This window comes from Piliocolobus tephrosceles, chromosome 1, assembly GCF_002776525.5.
Source record: "Piliocolobus tephrosceles isolate RC106 chromosome 1, ASM277652v3, whole genome shotgun sequence".
NCBI classification, from domain to species: domain Eukaryota; kingdom Metazoa; phylum Chordata; class Mammalia; order Primates; family Cercopithecidae; genus Piliocolobus; species Piliocolobus tephrosceles.
This window is the reverse complement of record NC_045434.1, coordinates 191,957,302-191,971,301: the sequence shown is the minus strand read 5'-3', so window position 1 is coordinate 191,971,301 and position 14,000 is coordinate 191,957,302. Positions and strand designations below refer to the sequence as shown.

At 52.0% G+C, this 14,000-nt stretch overlaps 1 protein-coding gene across 1 annotated transcript in view; it reads right to left on the bottom strand.

Moving 5' to 3' along the window:
* The window catches only part of LAPTM5 (lysosomal protein transmembrane 5), a 26,192-nt gene extending 15,608 nt beyond the window's left edge, over positions 1 to 10,584 (bottom strand). The window contains exon 1 of the mRNA XM_023219415.2: positions 10,410 to 10,584. Coding sequence (XP_023075183.1) covers positions 10,410 to 10,496 — 87 coding nt within the window. The 5' untranslated portion in view covers positions 10,497 to 10,584. The remainder of the gene's footprint in view (positions 1 to 10,409) is intronic.
* Between the last annotated feature and the right edge of the window lie 3,416 nt (positions 10,585 to 14,000).

Below are 14,000 nucleotides of genomic sequence, written 5' to 3'. Positions count from 1 at the left end.
AATGGGGGCAGGGGCTGGAGGAGGGAAATCAGGGAAGCTGGGGACAATGGGGGCAGGGGCTGGAGGAGGGAAATCAGGGAAGCTGGGGACAATGGGGTCAGTACTGAACATGGCTGGGCAATACGGATGGCGGTGCCAGAGGGGACGCTGTGTAAACAGTGCACCAGATGTCACCCGGGAGGCACTGGCCATGGTGACCACGTGAGACGGGGAGTGGCTGTTGGGATGTTGTTGGAGTTGACGTGGTGATGACAGTGATGATCAGAGATGCTGCTGGTGATGCTGGTGACAGTGATGGGGTGACGGCAGTGGGGACATCAGGATAGGATGGTGATAAGGAAGATCATGTGGATGGTGGTGATGACACCAGAGCCCCCAATTCTGGGGTTCAAAGACCAGTCCTTTCTGCAGGAGAACAGGCCCAGTCTCTCCCACTCTCTGATGCCCAGGACCCACCATCTCAGAAGCAGGCAGGCAGAGACCCACCCTCTGAGATTTTCAGGGAGGTAAAGGTTACAGGGAAAGAACCCAGCCTTCAGTGAGCACCCATCGTGCCAGCCGGAGTGTGGACACTTTCCTGTCCGTTTACTTCATTGGCTCCTCCTACCAAATATGTGAGCCCAGGACAGAGGCTGCACAAGAAGACACGCCCGGGCTTGTCCTCAACCCTTCCCAACAGACAATGCAGTTTGCCAAATGGGTCCCAAGTTCCACAGCCTTCCCTTGCCCCTCCCGCTCAGGGCTGCTCCACCCTGACCCTGTGTCCTATGGCCTCACACTTCTGCCATCATCATTATCATTATGGCCCCTCCCTGAAGCTCAGTCCCCTCAACCTCACCTGCCCACCCTGATTTCCCTGGGTTGTCTGGGAGGAGGATGTCAGAAGGGAGTCAGATGTGTCACTGTCAAGGGGAAGCTCCCCTCCCCCACCCTGTGCTTCTGGTCAGAGCTTATGGGGGGCTCAGTAAGGGCCAGCCCCCCAAGAGCTCTATCTACCCAACCACCTCTCCAGCCAGCCCAGATACCACTAGATGCCCCCATTCCTGGGGCCACGAACTCCGCAGCAGCCCCGCCTGGTTGCCTACAGCTCCCCAGAGCCTTGCTTCTCTCTCTTCTTCACTCTTCTGCAGTCCTCGTCCCCCCTCCCACCTCCACCTCATCCCCTCCTCCCTCCACTGGCCTCTGGGGCTCACAGACCTCAGTGAGAACCCAGTGCAGTCGCCGATCCCCTGTGGGATCCTGGCCTGGCCACGCTACTTCATCTGTAACATTTCCTCAGCTGTAGAAGGGAGAGAAGAATCCATCCACCTCCCGGAGTGGGTGTGAGAAGTAAATCACTGAAGACAGTGATTCAGAAACACCAGCGGAGCTGCACAGGTGGCTGTGTGTGGACACCCAGCACGCAGCCTGGTGGCCATGGCTGCCTTATTTGTAACAGCCCCAAGCTGGAATCAATCCAAATGTTCTTTTGCAGGAAAACAGGCAAACGCATTGTGGTAGATTTATACAATGGAGTATACACAGCAATGGAAAAAATGAGTTAGCTACCCGCAACCACACAGATGACACTCCCAAACATAGCGTTGGGAGAAAGAAGTGCTCACAAAAGAACACGCGCTACAGAATTTCATGTCTACGTAGTTGTACAGATGTATGTGATATAGAGCTACATAGATGGGTAGAAGTCAGTGGGGGCGGAGCAGTGGCGAGGAGGGGGCTCTAGGGGCCTCTGGGTGCTGGTCCTGTCTGATTTCTTAGTTTGGGTGGAGGTCACATGGATGTGTTCACCTTGTAGAAGCTCACCAAGATGTGCACTTATGATAACTGTGCTTTTCTATAGGTAAATTACACATCAAGAAAAGGTTTGCAAAAATAAAATAAAATAAATAAAATAACATAGAGATTGGCTGACACCTACTGTGCCAGGTTCCACAGGATCATGAAGATGAATCAGGCTGGGTCGAGACCCAAACGAGCATCCAGGCCAGAGGGTACGACTCCCAGGGACCCAGCACACAGGGCTCTGGGTCAATACCCAAAGCTCAGGGTCCAACGGTGGGGGTCAAGGAGGGCTTCTCAGAGGAGGTGAATATTGAAGAAGATTCCCCCAAAGAGCAATGGGAAAAGTGTTCCAGGCAGAGGAAAGGGCATGGGCAGAGGCCAGTGTGTGTGAGTTGCATTCAGGAAGCCGCAAGACGTTCCTCTTAGCGAACTGTGATTTGGCGTCATCCATGTGCTGAATACGCAGCAGGCCTCAGTAAATGGCAGCAGTTGGCTGGGAGAACACACGGATCCACTGGTTTGGCAGGGGTGGGGCCTCTGGGGTTAGAGAGAAAGGGGAAAGAGCACGCAGGAGACGTGACGGCTCATGCAAAAGCCTAGAGAGCCTAGACTCAGATGGCTCAGACGGCACTGGAGGAGGCTGTCACGGGCAGCACAGGAAGTGCTGTGACTGGGCGCTAGCAGCTAACTTTGCCCCAAAAACAAATAGTGCCAGTGAATCCCAGCAGCAGAGGTATGCTGGCTGGTGGTAGCTTATCAAATCTGCCTTTAGGAGCAGCCAGTTGGGAGCTCAGAGTTGGCCTCCAGGTATGACACAAGGCCCTGTCATCCTTCACTTCCTAGATATCTGGGGAAGCCTCCTCCACTCCCCCAACGATTCCCTCAAACCATCACTTCTCCCTTTATCTTCAGAACAAAGACCCACAACGGTGATAATAAGTATTGATACTATTATTATTGTGCATTTATTAGATGCCAGGTTCTCTTCTGAACATACACAGTCGGCTCTCTGTGTCACGGGCTCTGCATCTGAGTATTTTCAATCTGCAATCCAAGACGCGGAACCTGCGGGTAGGGAGGGCCGACCAACCACACGCTCTCTCATGTCATCCTTGCGCCAGTCTTGAGAGACAGGTTCTAACATGAGTCCCATGTTTTTCTGATTTTGCAGGTAGAATTGAAATCAGCTGTTTACACATGGGCTCTGTGCTTCTCAGAACAAGGCTCTGGGGATGGCAGAACTGACCCTCCCACCCAATCCCATGGCTGCCAGGAAGCCTGCCCTCCCCGCCTCCGCCTGGAGCAGACACTTGGGCTCGGATTCTTTATCTAACACAGGCTTCAGAGTCACTTGCCCTCCTGAGCCTCAGTTTCCTCATCTGTAAAATGGCAGCCCCAGTGGCAGCTGCCATTTGTCCGGTGCCACAAATGGGAGTTACTGATCCCCATTTGACTGGGGAGGAAATTGAGGCTGGGGGAGGAGTGCCTTGTCCCAAGCAGCCCCTGCGCAGGGCTGAGGCGGTGCAGCTCATGGCTCTGCTTCCTGCCTCATTAGGGGGTGCTTTGCGCCACTTCCCCTGGCAGGGTGGGGTCCCCTGGGAGACCAACGCTCGCCTCACAGTGAGCTCAGAGTTAAGTCCTGGTTTCAGGCCGGTGCTCTAGGCTCAAAATAAAAGCCTCATTTCCTGAAGGCCTCGGGGCCAGGTTGGAAACAGAGAAGTCTCAGCCAGGCCAGGCTAGGCCCTTCAGCCACTCTCTCGATGGGATGGGCCATGGGACCCTCCTACTTTTAGAAGCTGGGGTTCACACCCCTGAGGTGAGGAGAACAACTCAGTTCTGACACTGAGGAGGGGCTACAGCTCTCACCCTGCCCCCACCGGCCTCCTCACCCCTCCATGAAGGGCACAGAGCTGCAGTGGCAGAGAACGCAGGCTCTCTGTCCAGCCCAGGGGCATCGGGCGTAAAGGTGGCAAGTTCTAACAGATTCTCACCCAGGGTTTTCCCCACCTGGCAGTTTGGACCCATTTTTCAACCCCAAACAGATGAACTTTCAAGAAGGGAGTGGGGCCAGTCACGATGGCCCACGCCTGTAATCTCAGCACTTTGGGAGGCTGAGGCGGGTGGATCACTTGAGGTCAGAAGTTTGAGACCAGCCTGGCCAACATGGTGAAACCCCGTCTCTCCTAACAATACAAAACTTAGCTAGGCGTGGTGGCACACACCTGTGATTCCAGCTACTTGAGAGGCTGAGGCACAAGAATCACTTGAACCCGGGAGGCAGAGGTTGCAGTGAGCCAAGATCACACCACTGCACTGCGGTCTGTATGACAGAGTGAGATTCAGTCTCAAAAAAAAGCGGGGGCCTTGTGTTCTTCTTCCATAGCCCACTTCAGGCACTCGCCTGCTAGCCCCGACCCAGCTTCGCTAGGGCCCCATTTGATCAAAAAATGATCACTTCTGAGGCAGGGACCACTGGCCCCATTTACAGATGAGGAAGGCAAGGCTCAGATAACAAAAGGTGCCCGCCTGCTCAAGTCACATTGCCGGTGAGTAATGGAGATGGGCCTGTGTTCCTTTCAATCACAAATCACTGTCCCCGAAGTGGAGCAGAGAAAAGAGCCCCAGGAGTTCTAAGGAGATCAAATCAGGAGAGCTTCCTGGAGGAGGAAGCTTCCTGTGAACTGGACCATAAAGAAGAAATGAATGGTGGGAGGCTGGATGAGGGCAGGGCCTCCCAGACAGACACACCACCCCAGCCATGGGCCAGGGAAGGAACTCATTTGCCCACTTTCTGGATCATTCCACACACCTGTGTGCCAGCAGTGGGGCCTGAAGGAAGCTCCTGCCCCACCTCTCCATGTGTCCTGGAGCAAGTAAGGGGCCCTGCTGGACCTGTTTTCCCATCTGCAAAATGAGCTGACAGACCGAGCAGAGATCCATCCTCTTAGCTCTGAAGCTTGTAAAAGCAAAGAACTCGGGCAGGTCCCACCCCTGGGGACCTCTCCACCCTGCTCCCCCACACACCTCGTGGCCACCCCCCTAACCCAGTTTGACAAACCTCCTAGGTCTCTGAAGCACCGCAGGGTCCTTGCCCTTCAAGCCTGTGTTCACGTTACTCCCCCCGCCCAGCATGGCCTCTTCTCCAAGGTGCCCAAGCAAAGCCCTACTCATCCTTAGGACTCAGACGTCCTCCAAGAAACTATTCCAGAATCCCAACCTCCAGCCCTGCATCTGTGCCCCCATCATAGCCAGCAATGTCATCTGTTGTCCTTGTCACAGTTTTTCCTTGGCAGACTGGCCCCTTTAGGGCAGAGGCCATGAATGAGTCAGGGCTGTATCCTGGCCTGGGACTGGGCACAGAAAGACATGGGGGGACTTACCTGCCCCCTGGGGGTCAGGGCAATAGAGATTCCTTCTTCAAATACTATGATTTGAATGCTTTACCTTTTTTTTTTTTTTTTTTTTTGTGGAGACGGAGTCTCACTCTGTCGCCCAGGCTGGAGTACAGTGGCGTGATCTTGGCTCACTGCAAGCTCTGCCTTTCGAGTTCACACCATTCTCCTGCTTCAGCCTCCCTAGTAGCTGGGGCTACAGGCGTCGCCACCATGCCTGGCTAATTTTTTTGTATTTTTAGTAGAGACGGGATTTCACTGTGTTGGCCAGGATGGTCTCGATCTCCTCACCTCGTGATTCACCCGCCTCGGCCTCCCAGAGTGCTAGGATTAAAGGCGTGAGCCACCACGGCCGGCCTTTTTTTTTTTTTTTTTTTTAAACAGAGTCTCACTCTGTCAGGCTAGAGTGCAGTGGTGCGATCTCGGCTCACTGCAACCTCCGCCTCCCAGGTTCAAGCAATTCTTCTGCCTCAGTCTCTCGAGTAGCTTGGATTACAGGCTCCCGCCATCATGCATAGCTAATTTTGTATTTTTAGTAAAGACGGGGTTTTGTGCTGATGTCAAGTGATCCACCCACCTCAACTTCCCAAAATGCTGGGATTACAGGCATGAGCCACCACACCCAGCCTTTTTTTTTTTTTTTTAATTTTTCCCAATTTAAAAGTAGTATACTTTGAGCCACAAAGTAAAGTAGCATTGGGTTATAACCCAAAGCATACAGTAAAGATCCCTGGGTCCCTGTGATACAAATACATCATTTATTTATATAATAAACTAGGAGTACAGACAAATCTCCTTGAGAAATTCTAAGTAATTTATGTAGCTACTCTGCCCTCAAGGAAGTGGGGCGGAACTCCCCATTCATCAAACTTGGGCTGCATGGAACAGCACAGTGACTTCCTTCTAAAACATACAGCATGGAAAGGAGAGAAAAAAGAGTAACTTTACAAGGGAGCAACCTCAGCCGGGGGCTCAACGTCACCAGCAACAGTGGTGAGTCAAGTTGGCAGAACCTTTTCTTAGTATGATGTTCTGAGACTGGCATATCACCTCCGTGGTCTTCCTCCCAAAAGCACATTCCCAGTCTAATCATGAGAAAATCACCAGAGACCCCAGCTGAAGAACATTTGACAAAATGCCTGACAAATACTCCTCAAACTGTCAAGGTTTTCAAAAACAAGAAAAATCTGAGAAACCATCATACCAAGAGGAACGTAAGGAAGCATGAAGACTAAATGGAACGTGGCATCCTGGATGCAACCTTGGAACAGAAAAAGGATGTGAGAGGAAAGCTGGGGAAATAGGGGTAAAGCGTGGATTTTAGTTAATAACAGTCCACGAATATTCATTCACCCATTGCAACAAACACACCACACTAACTGCTCTATCGCTAACATTGAGATGTTAGCAATAGCGGAACTAGGCACAGGGGACGCATGAACTATCTGTACTGTGTTTGCAATTTTTTCGTAAATCTAAAACCGTTCTGAGTACGTGCTCATTGTACCAAATATGGAAAATACAGAAAAGTAGAAGAAATAGAGCTTCCACCATCCTAGAACCCAGACACATTTCCTCCTCGCCCTGTTTTGACGTATCCTGTTTCGATACTGTTGAAATCATAGCAGGTGTTAAGTTTTTTCACCCAGACAATGCATTTCTAAGAGTGGAATTCGGGGCACCCTGGGGAAGAAGAGTCAGGAAAGGAAGAGATTTCTGGGCAAATGTGTCTTCTGGGGGTGCCCACTTTCTCCCACTGACTTAGGACATGCTTCAGGTTGACAAAAAGCCAGGACCCAAGAGATCAATTTAGGAAATTTATCTAGGCTGGGCTCAGTGGCTCATGCCTGCTATCCCAGAGTGTTGGGAGGCTAAGGCAGGAAAATCACTTGAGGCCAAGAGTTTGACACTAGCCTGGGCAACACAGTGGGACACTGTATCTACAAATAGATACATAGTAAAAATTAGCTGGGCATGGTGGCATGCACCTGAGATCCTAGCTACTCAGGAAACTGAAGCGGGAGGATCACTTGAATCCAGGAGTTCAAGGCTGCGGTGAGCTGTGATGGCGCCACTGCATTCCAGCCTGGGTGACAGAGCAAGACCCCATCTCTTAAAAACAAAAACAAAACAAAACAAAACAAACAACAAAAGATGGGCAAGTTACTGAACTTTGGAAAAAAGAATAAATTTTAAAAAGAAAGAAAGAAAGAAAGTTTGCTGGCTTCCCACAGTGTGCAAGTTTGGGTGACCCAGAGAATCCTCTACACAAACCCAGTGATATCCTGAGGAAGACGCCCAAGCCCAAAGCTGCAGACCAGGTTTCCCTCATGTAATAACGCCCTCATGACTCAATAGAGCATGGCACTGTCTCAGGATGGCAAGGGCCCAATTTAACCCTCCCCAGAGGGGTCAAGTCCACAAATAGCTCATGATGTGCAGAGTCGTCACCCATGGCTGGGTCCAGATGACAGCCAGCATGGGCTATTGACACATCTGGACCACAGCTTCTCTTTTTCCATTCAGATGCTCAAGGTCCTATCAGCACACCTGCTAGCCTACAGGAAAGCCCCCAGGCCCTGCCCTTTCTGGGAAGGAGAGAAGACTCTTTCGGGGTGCAGGAAGATAACCCCCCACTGGAGTCAATTGAGGACCACAGCCTGGAGACAACCTGGGCCGAGCGCACAGCTTCCAGGACACCCCTCTGTTCTTATGCCTGCTCCTGCTCTAGAACATCTCATCACTCATAGGCATTGGTTCTCAACTGGGAGACACTGGGCCCCATAACTAGATACATTTTTGGTTATCACAAGAGACAGGGTAGGGAGAGGGACAGTGCTACTGGTATGTAGTGGGTAGAGATCAAGGATGCTGCTGAACTTCCTCTAACGCACAATTCACTCCCCCATGACAAAGAACTATCCAGCCCAAAATATCAATGGTACACTGCAGGGAAGATCCAAAGTCTTAGCTTGTCACTCAAAACCTTTACCACCTCCTCTCCAAACTCCAGGTTGGTCTCTATTGTGTCCCTGTAGAAGCCAAACATATACGCCATTGCTCACCCGTTTCTCCTCCCCTTCCATACTGCCCACAACCAAACTCTCCCTCTTGCCAATGGCACCACCTCCAAGAAGTCTTCCATGATTGCTTGGGCCCACACATTCTTCAGCTCTGTGAGCAGGGACCATATATCACACCACCATTTACAGGTGAGGACATCGGATGGCACGATCAACAAGAAACCTTAACAGCCCCACAGTCCCGGGTTTGCAGGGCAGCCTCTGGGCCCACACAACCTGCAAATGGATTTGACTTGGCTGGCACAGAGATTTTTTTCTACCATGCATCAATCACTAGTATTGAAACATCAGAAGATGTGACACAAAAGCCTGCTCCCTGTTCTCCAAAATCAGAAGAGTGGCCACCAGGGCCCACAATCCTTTGTGGCAACAACCAGCAAAAACAGAGAGCAGCTTCAGGGTGGGACAAGCAAGGGCTCCCCAGGTCACCGCAGGCCCATCTGCCCCCTGCTGTCACTCACATGGCCTGCCCAGACCCTGGAGGCATCAGAGTTGGAGACCTCTGAGCCAGTCAACATCACCTTACCCCCGACTTTATAAAAGGGAAACTGAGGCCCAGAGAGAGGCTTGTCTGAGCCCACACAGCCAGTTAGTGGCAGGGCTGGGGTGAGGACCCAGGGACTTGCTACCTGTGAGATGCCCCTGCATGCCACACTGTCCTTCCAAGAATGCTGCATAGTCTCAGAGCTTGAAGGCCTAAAAGACAGGGTACAGGGACACCCAAAGAGTGATATGCTTCTCTCAGCTCTTGCATTGGCAGGAGCTGGGCAGGACAACCTCTGAGTTCCTGCTCCCAAAACTGGAGTCCTTGAATCTGACAGCTTGACTCCAAGGATGCTGACAGCAGGTGCCATGTCTGATGCACAACGAATGATAAAGCACTCACCTGTGCATCAGGCACGGTTCTGCAAGCTTTGTATATATCAACTCCCTGAGCCTCACAACAAACCCTATCAGATGGGTATGATAAGTCACATCCTCATTTTTTTAAATGAGAAAACTGAGGCTCAGAGAGGTTAAGTAAATCACCCAAGGCTGCACAGCTGGGAAGCAGGGAAGCCAGAAATTGCATGCAGAAGTCCGCATCCAGAGGCCGCGTACTAACCACTGAACAGCATCACCCCCCTGAAGGCTGGGCTCTTGCCACAGCTCTGCCTGCCCTGCCTGTGACAGGAAGCAGACGCAGGCAGGTCTAAGTGTGCAGCAGCCCACCGCAGCATGTGGATCTAGGCTAATTTTGAGGAAGCCCTTCCAGACTCATGAGAAAACTGTTAACCAACCACAGGCCCTGAGTCACCCCAGGAGGAAGTCGCCTGGGTCTAGGGGAGATGGGTGTGGCCAGGAGTTTGGGGGTGAGGTGGGTCTAGGCAGGACAGTACAAGGACCCTGACCCTCAGCCACCCCAGGCAGAGGGGGAGCCTTGGCCCCCGGGCACTGTGACTTGCCCAAGATCACACTGTGAGTTACCAGGAAAGGAGGAACCAGGGACAGCCCTGACTTCACAAGTTGCCCAACAGGAGCTTGGGCCGGGCAAGTCACCCTAATTATTAGCACAGGTCGCAAGTTCTCTTTGGTAGGCAGAAGGCCGTGGTTTGACTGAGCTGGAAGCTAAGAGGACTCGGCCCCTCCCTTCCCACTGGAAGCACAAACGGCCTTCTTTGGGGTGATGCCCACTTCTTGTCCCCTTGAGTGGCCCAAGCTCCATTCAGGCCCCAGGGGAAGAATCGGGGCTGTGTATGTGGCCGACCTCACATCCTGGTCAAACAATCCCAGCCCACGTTCCTTCCAAGATCCCTGACTTCCAAAGCACTTTCACATCTGCTGTTGGCTTTGCACACAAATAACCTTCCGGCCGCTGCTGTGCCCCATCTCACAGAGGCAGAAACAGAGCCAGCCTCGGAGTGAACGTCAGTTACATTTGCCTGGAAAGTGGATTCCTGCTCCCCTACTCCTCACTCCTGCGGGTCCCCCCAGCCATTTGACAGAGGAGGAAACTGAGGCCCAGAGCAGGACAGGGATTTGCCCAGGGTCCCCCCGAGAGGTGGAGAGCAGGAGCTCTTTCATTTGCAGGGCTCCGTAGATGAGGGGTCACCGCAGACACGCACACTCACGCAAGCACGCACACACGCACACCCGGGGCCCCCACACTCACCACATGGTAGATGGCCAGGGCAGTGGTGGCGATGCGGACATTGAAGCAGCAGCAGGTCTGGCGGACGGTGGACAAGCGGGGATCCATGGTGCTGCTGTCCCCTCCTCTGAGGCACTGAAGGAGAAAGAGCCTGGTGCCTGGAGCAGGGCAGAAAAGGGGAAGCTGCTGGCTGCCCTCCTCACTTCCTTCCTGCCCCTTAGACAGGCAGGGACAAGGTCGTCACAGCTGGGGTGGGGCAGCTGGGGAGGGGGAGCGGGGGCAGGGCAGCAGCCTGCCTCAGAGCACCCCACCGCCCTCTGCCATTCCCAGGAGGGGGTTTTGGGGAGGACAGACCCTAACACCGTCATCAGGCCCTGCTCTGCACCAGGGCTGGGGTTCTGCCGTTTCACACACCTTGCTTACTAGAAGCACACTACCAACTTTGGAAGCCAGGACTGTTACAAGCCCATTTCCAGATGAGGAAACAGCTGTCCAGAGAGGTCAAGGCACTTGCCCCAAATCACACAGTAGTTAGCACTGCTGGCAGGATTCAAACCCAGATCTGTCTGGCTGCAAAAATAGTTATTGTGTAGGAGGCATTTCCTGCCTCTTCCAGGCATGCTCTTGGATTCACTCCTTTCATCCTCACCTCAATCCTTTGAGGGAGGTACTATTATGATCCCCATTTTACAGATGAAGAAACTGAGGCGCAGAGGGGAAATTATTTGTGCAAGGTCACACAGCTAGTCAATGAAGGTACAAGGATTTTAACTGAGGCTGATTGGTGCTAAAAGCCTCCCTGGAGCTGGCATTCTCTCCCACTTCCTCACCCTGAGCCACAGGGAGAAGCATGTTCTTCCTAAGCTATGAAGAGGCATGCAGGGCTCCAGACAAGGACGGAAGAATAACCACTAAGCAAACCCATCAACTGTGCGCCAGGCCCTGAGCTAGGCTTCTTTTCTAGCTGGGTCAATAACTCTTCACAGCAATCTGCGAGACCCAAACCTCATTTTCAGGACCTCGAGACCTCCTCCCCATACTCACGCAAAATCAGGGATTGCTTTTCCCCTTGATCTTGGGAAAAGTTGGAACTAATAAGCACAACTATTCGGCAAGCTACCTTGGGATCTCTACTCCCTCCTCAGATGATAAGTTATCCATATTGCAAGAAAGAAAGGGAATAGGAAGTAGATGCAACATTTCTGGAAGAAGGCCCGCTTTGTCCCACAACTGGGCCCCTTTGCAATGCCAAGCTTCTGGTGGAGAGCAGACAGGAACTGCCATGAAGCCCTGCCCTCCCAGGAGATTGTGGAGTTAGGATTGGACACTGCTGTAGCCCATCATGTCTTCCCCAGGAGAGGTTATAAAAAGTCCCTAAGCTCCTCCCACTTGGCAGAAGTTGCACTGTTAGACCCACAAAACTTGGTTGGTGGACTTGATCAAACCATTCTCCTTGTGCCAATGAGACCAAGGGGACTCTGCAAGCTTGGGGCTCCTGGGAGGCCTGGCCTATCCCTTCCCAGCTTCATTTTCTTTCTTTCTTTTTTTTTTTTTTTTTTTTTTTTTTGAGATGGAGTCTCACTCTGTCACCCAGGCTGGAGTGCAGTGGCGTGATCTCAGTTCACTGCAAGCTCTGCCTTCCAGGTTCAGCCTCCCAAGTAGCTGGGACTACAGGCGCCCACCAACACACCCGGCTAATTTTTTGTATTTTTAGTAGAGATGGGGTTTCACTGTGTTAGCCAGGGTGGTCTCGATCTCCTGACCTCATGAACCGCCCACCTCACTCTCCCAAAGTGCTGGAATTACAGGCCTGAGCCACAGCATCCAGCCCCCAACTTCATTTTCAAGTCTGTTTCTGTTCCTTCATAAGCCTTGCTGAGGCCGGATATCATAGAAAGGTGACACAGTGCAGTGGTTAAGAACTTTGGCTCCACAGGCCCATGACCTGGGATCTTCTGGCTGAGTAGGCAGAAAAACAAGAGAAGTCCTCCTTTGTCTAAGAGTAGCAAGGCCAGAGGAACTGGAGATCAGGAAACCAGGGGCCAGGAGGACCCTGAGACCATGCTGGGGAGTCTGCATTTGATTGTGCACAGAAGCCATTTGACGATTTCATATCATAATAAATGATAGCCATTCATAACATTGTGATTTGGTGAAACCAGGACCAGTGCGAAGCCGACTCCCAGAGAGAGGGATGAAACACACCGATGGCATGTGGAATAATTGTACATGGTCTATGGATGGACATTTCTCATTTTTATGGTGATAAATTCATTTTAATGTGCATTATAAAAATATACATAACTAGCCCATGAATCCTGTGATTTTCCATTTATAGGAGTAATATAAAGTCTCATTTTAAAAGAACGCATTCAAATAAAAAAGGCAGTAAGTAGATTTAAAGAACATATTAAGGAAGCCACAGCCTAGGAGGAAGCAGATGTGGCAGACAGCCCTGGAGGTGGAGTGGGTGGCATCCGTTTGGGAATCCTGGGGCATGGGGAATCCCAGGTCCCCACTTAGTAGCTGTGTGATCTCAGACAAGGCACTTGATCTCTCTGAGCTGTTGTTTCCACCTCTGCAAAATGGCAGGGGGGTTGGGAGGGAACAGAAGTTTGCCTGGCAGGGCTGCGGTGAAGGTGAAATGAGGTCACATGAATGCATCTGTTTGTTTTCTCCCTTCCAGCCCCTCCCTGCTCCCCGATCTCACCCATACTCCGGCTGCTAGGAGGAGGCAGAGCTGGGATTGAACCCCTGATCCGTCTGATTCTGAGTCCCCTCAGGCACTGCCTCCCTCGCAGAACCAGGAGTTCTGATGGAATCATTTGTCCATCACCGGGTCACCAGGCTCCAGCACACACTGGCCCCCTGGCAGGTGCTTCAGTCACTCCCTGTGGAATACAAGTCTGAATCACCTTATTTTAATTCCCACCAAACTCCCTGTGGAGAGGATAGCTATCATCCCAAAGGTCAGACCCTTTGGCCAAAGCCACTGCGATAGGCAGAATAATGCCTCTCACCCCCCAAAAAAAATATCCGTCCTGATCTCTGGAACCTGTGCATACATGGCCTGGCATGGCAAAGGAACTTCACAGGCGCCAGGAAATTCAGGATCTTGAGGTGGGTGGGGAGATTATCCTGGATTATCTGGATGGCCCTGAGGTCATCAAATGGGTCCCCATAAGTGAAGGAAGATCAGAAAGAGACTGGAAGTTACCACGTGCCTGGCTCTGCAGATGGAGGAAGGGCCATGAGCCAAGGAGTGCAGGCTGCATCTGGAAACTGGAAAAGGCAAGGGAATTGCTTCTCTAGAGGCTGGAAAGGGAATCACTTTGATTTTAGCTCAGCGAAGCCCATTCCTGACTTCTGGCATCTAGAACTGTAAGACAATAAATGTGTGTTGTTGTAGTCACTGTGTTTCTGGTCTTTTATTACAGCGGCCACGGGGAACAAATACAGCTGCTCAGTGGAGGCCACAGCCAAGCCTGGGCCTCCTGTCGCTGGAGCCCAACGCACTCCACCAAGACCACAGTCCCCATCTGCACGAGTACAGCCCTTACTTCCTTGCTGTGTGACCCTGGCCAAGTCGTGAACTTCCCTGAGCCTCCGCTT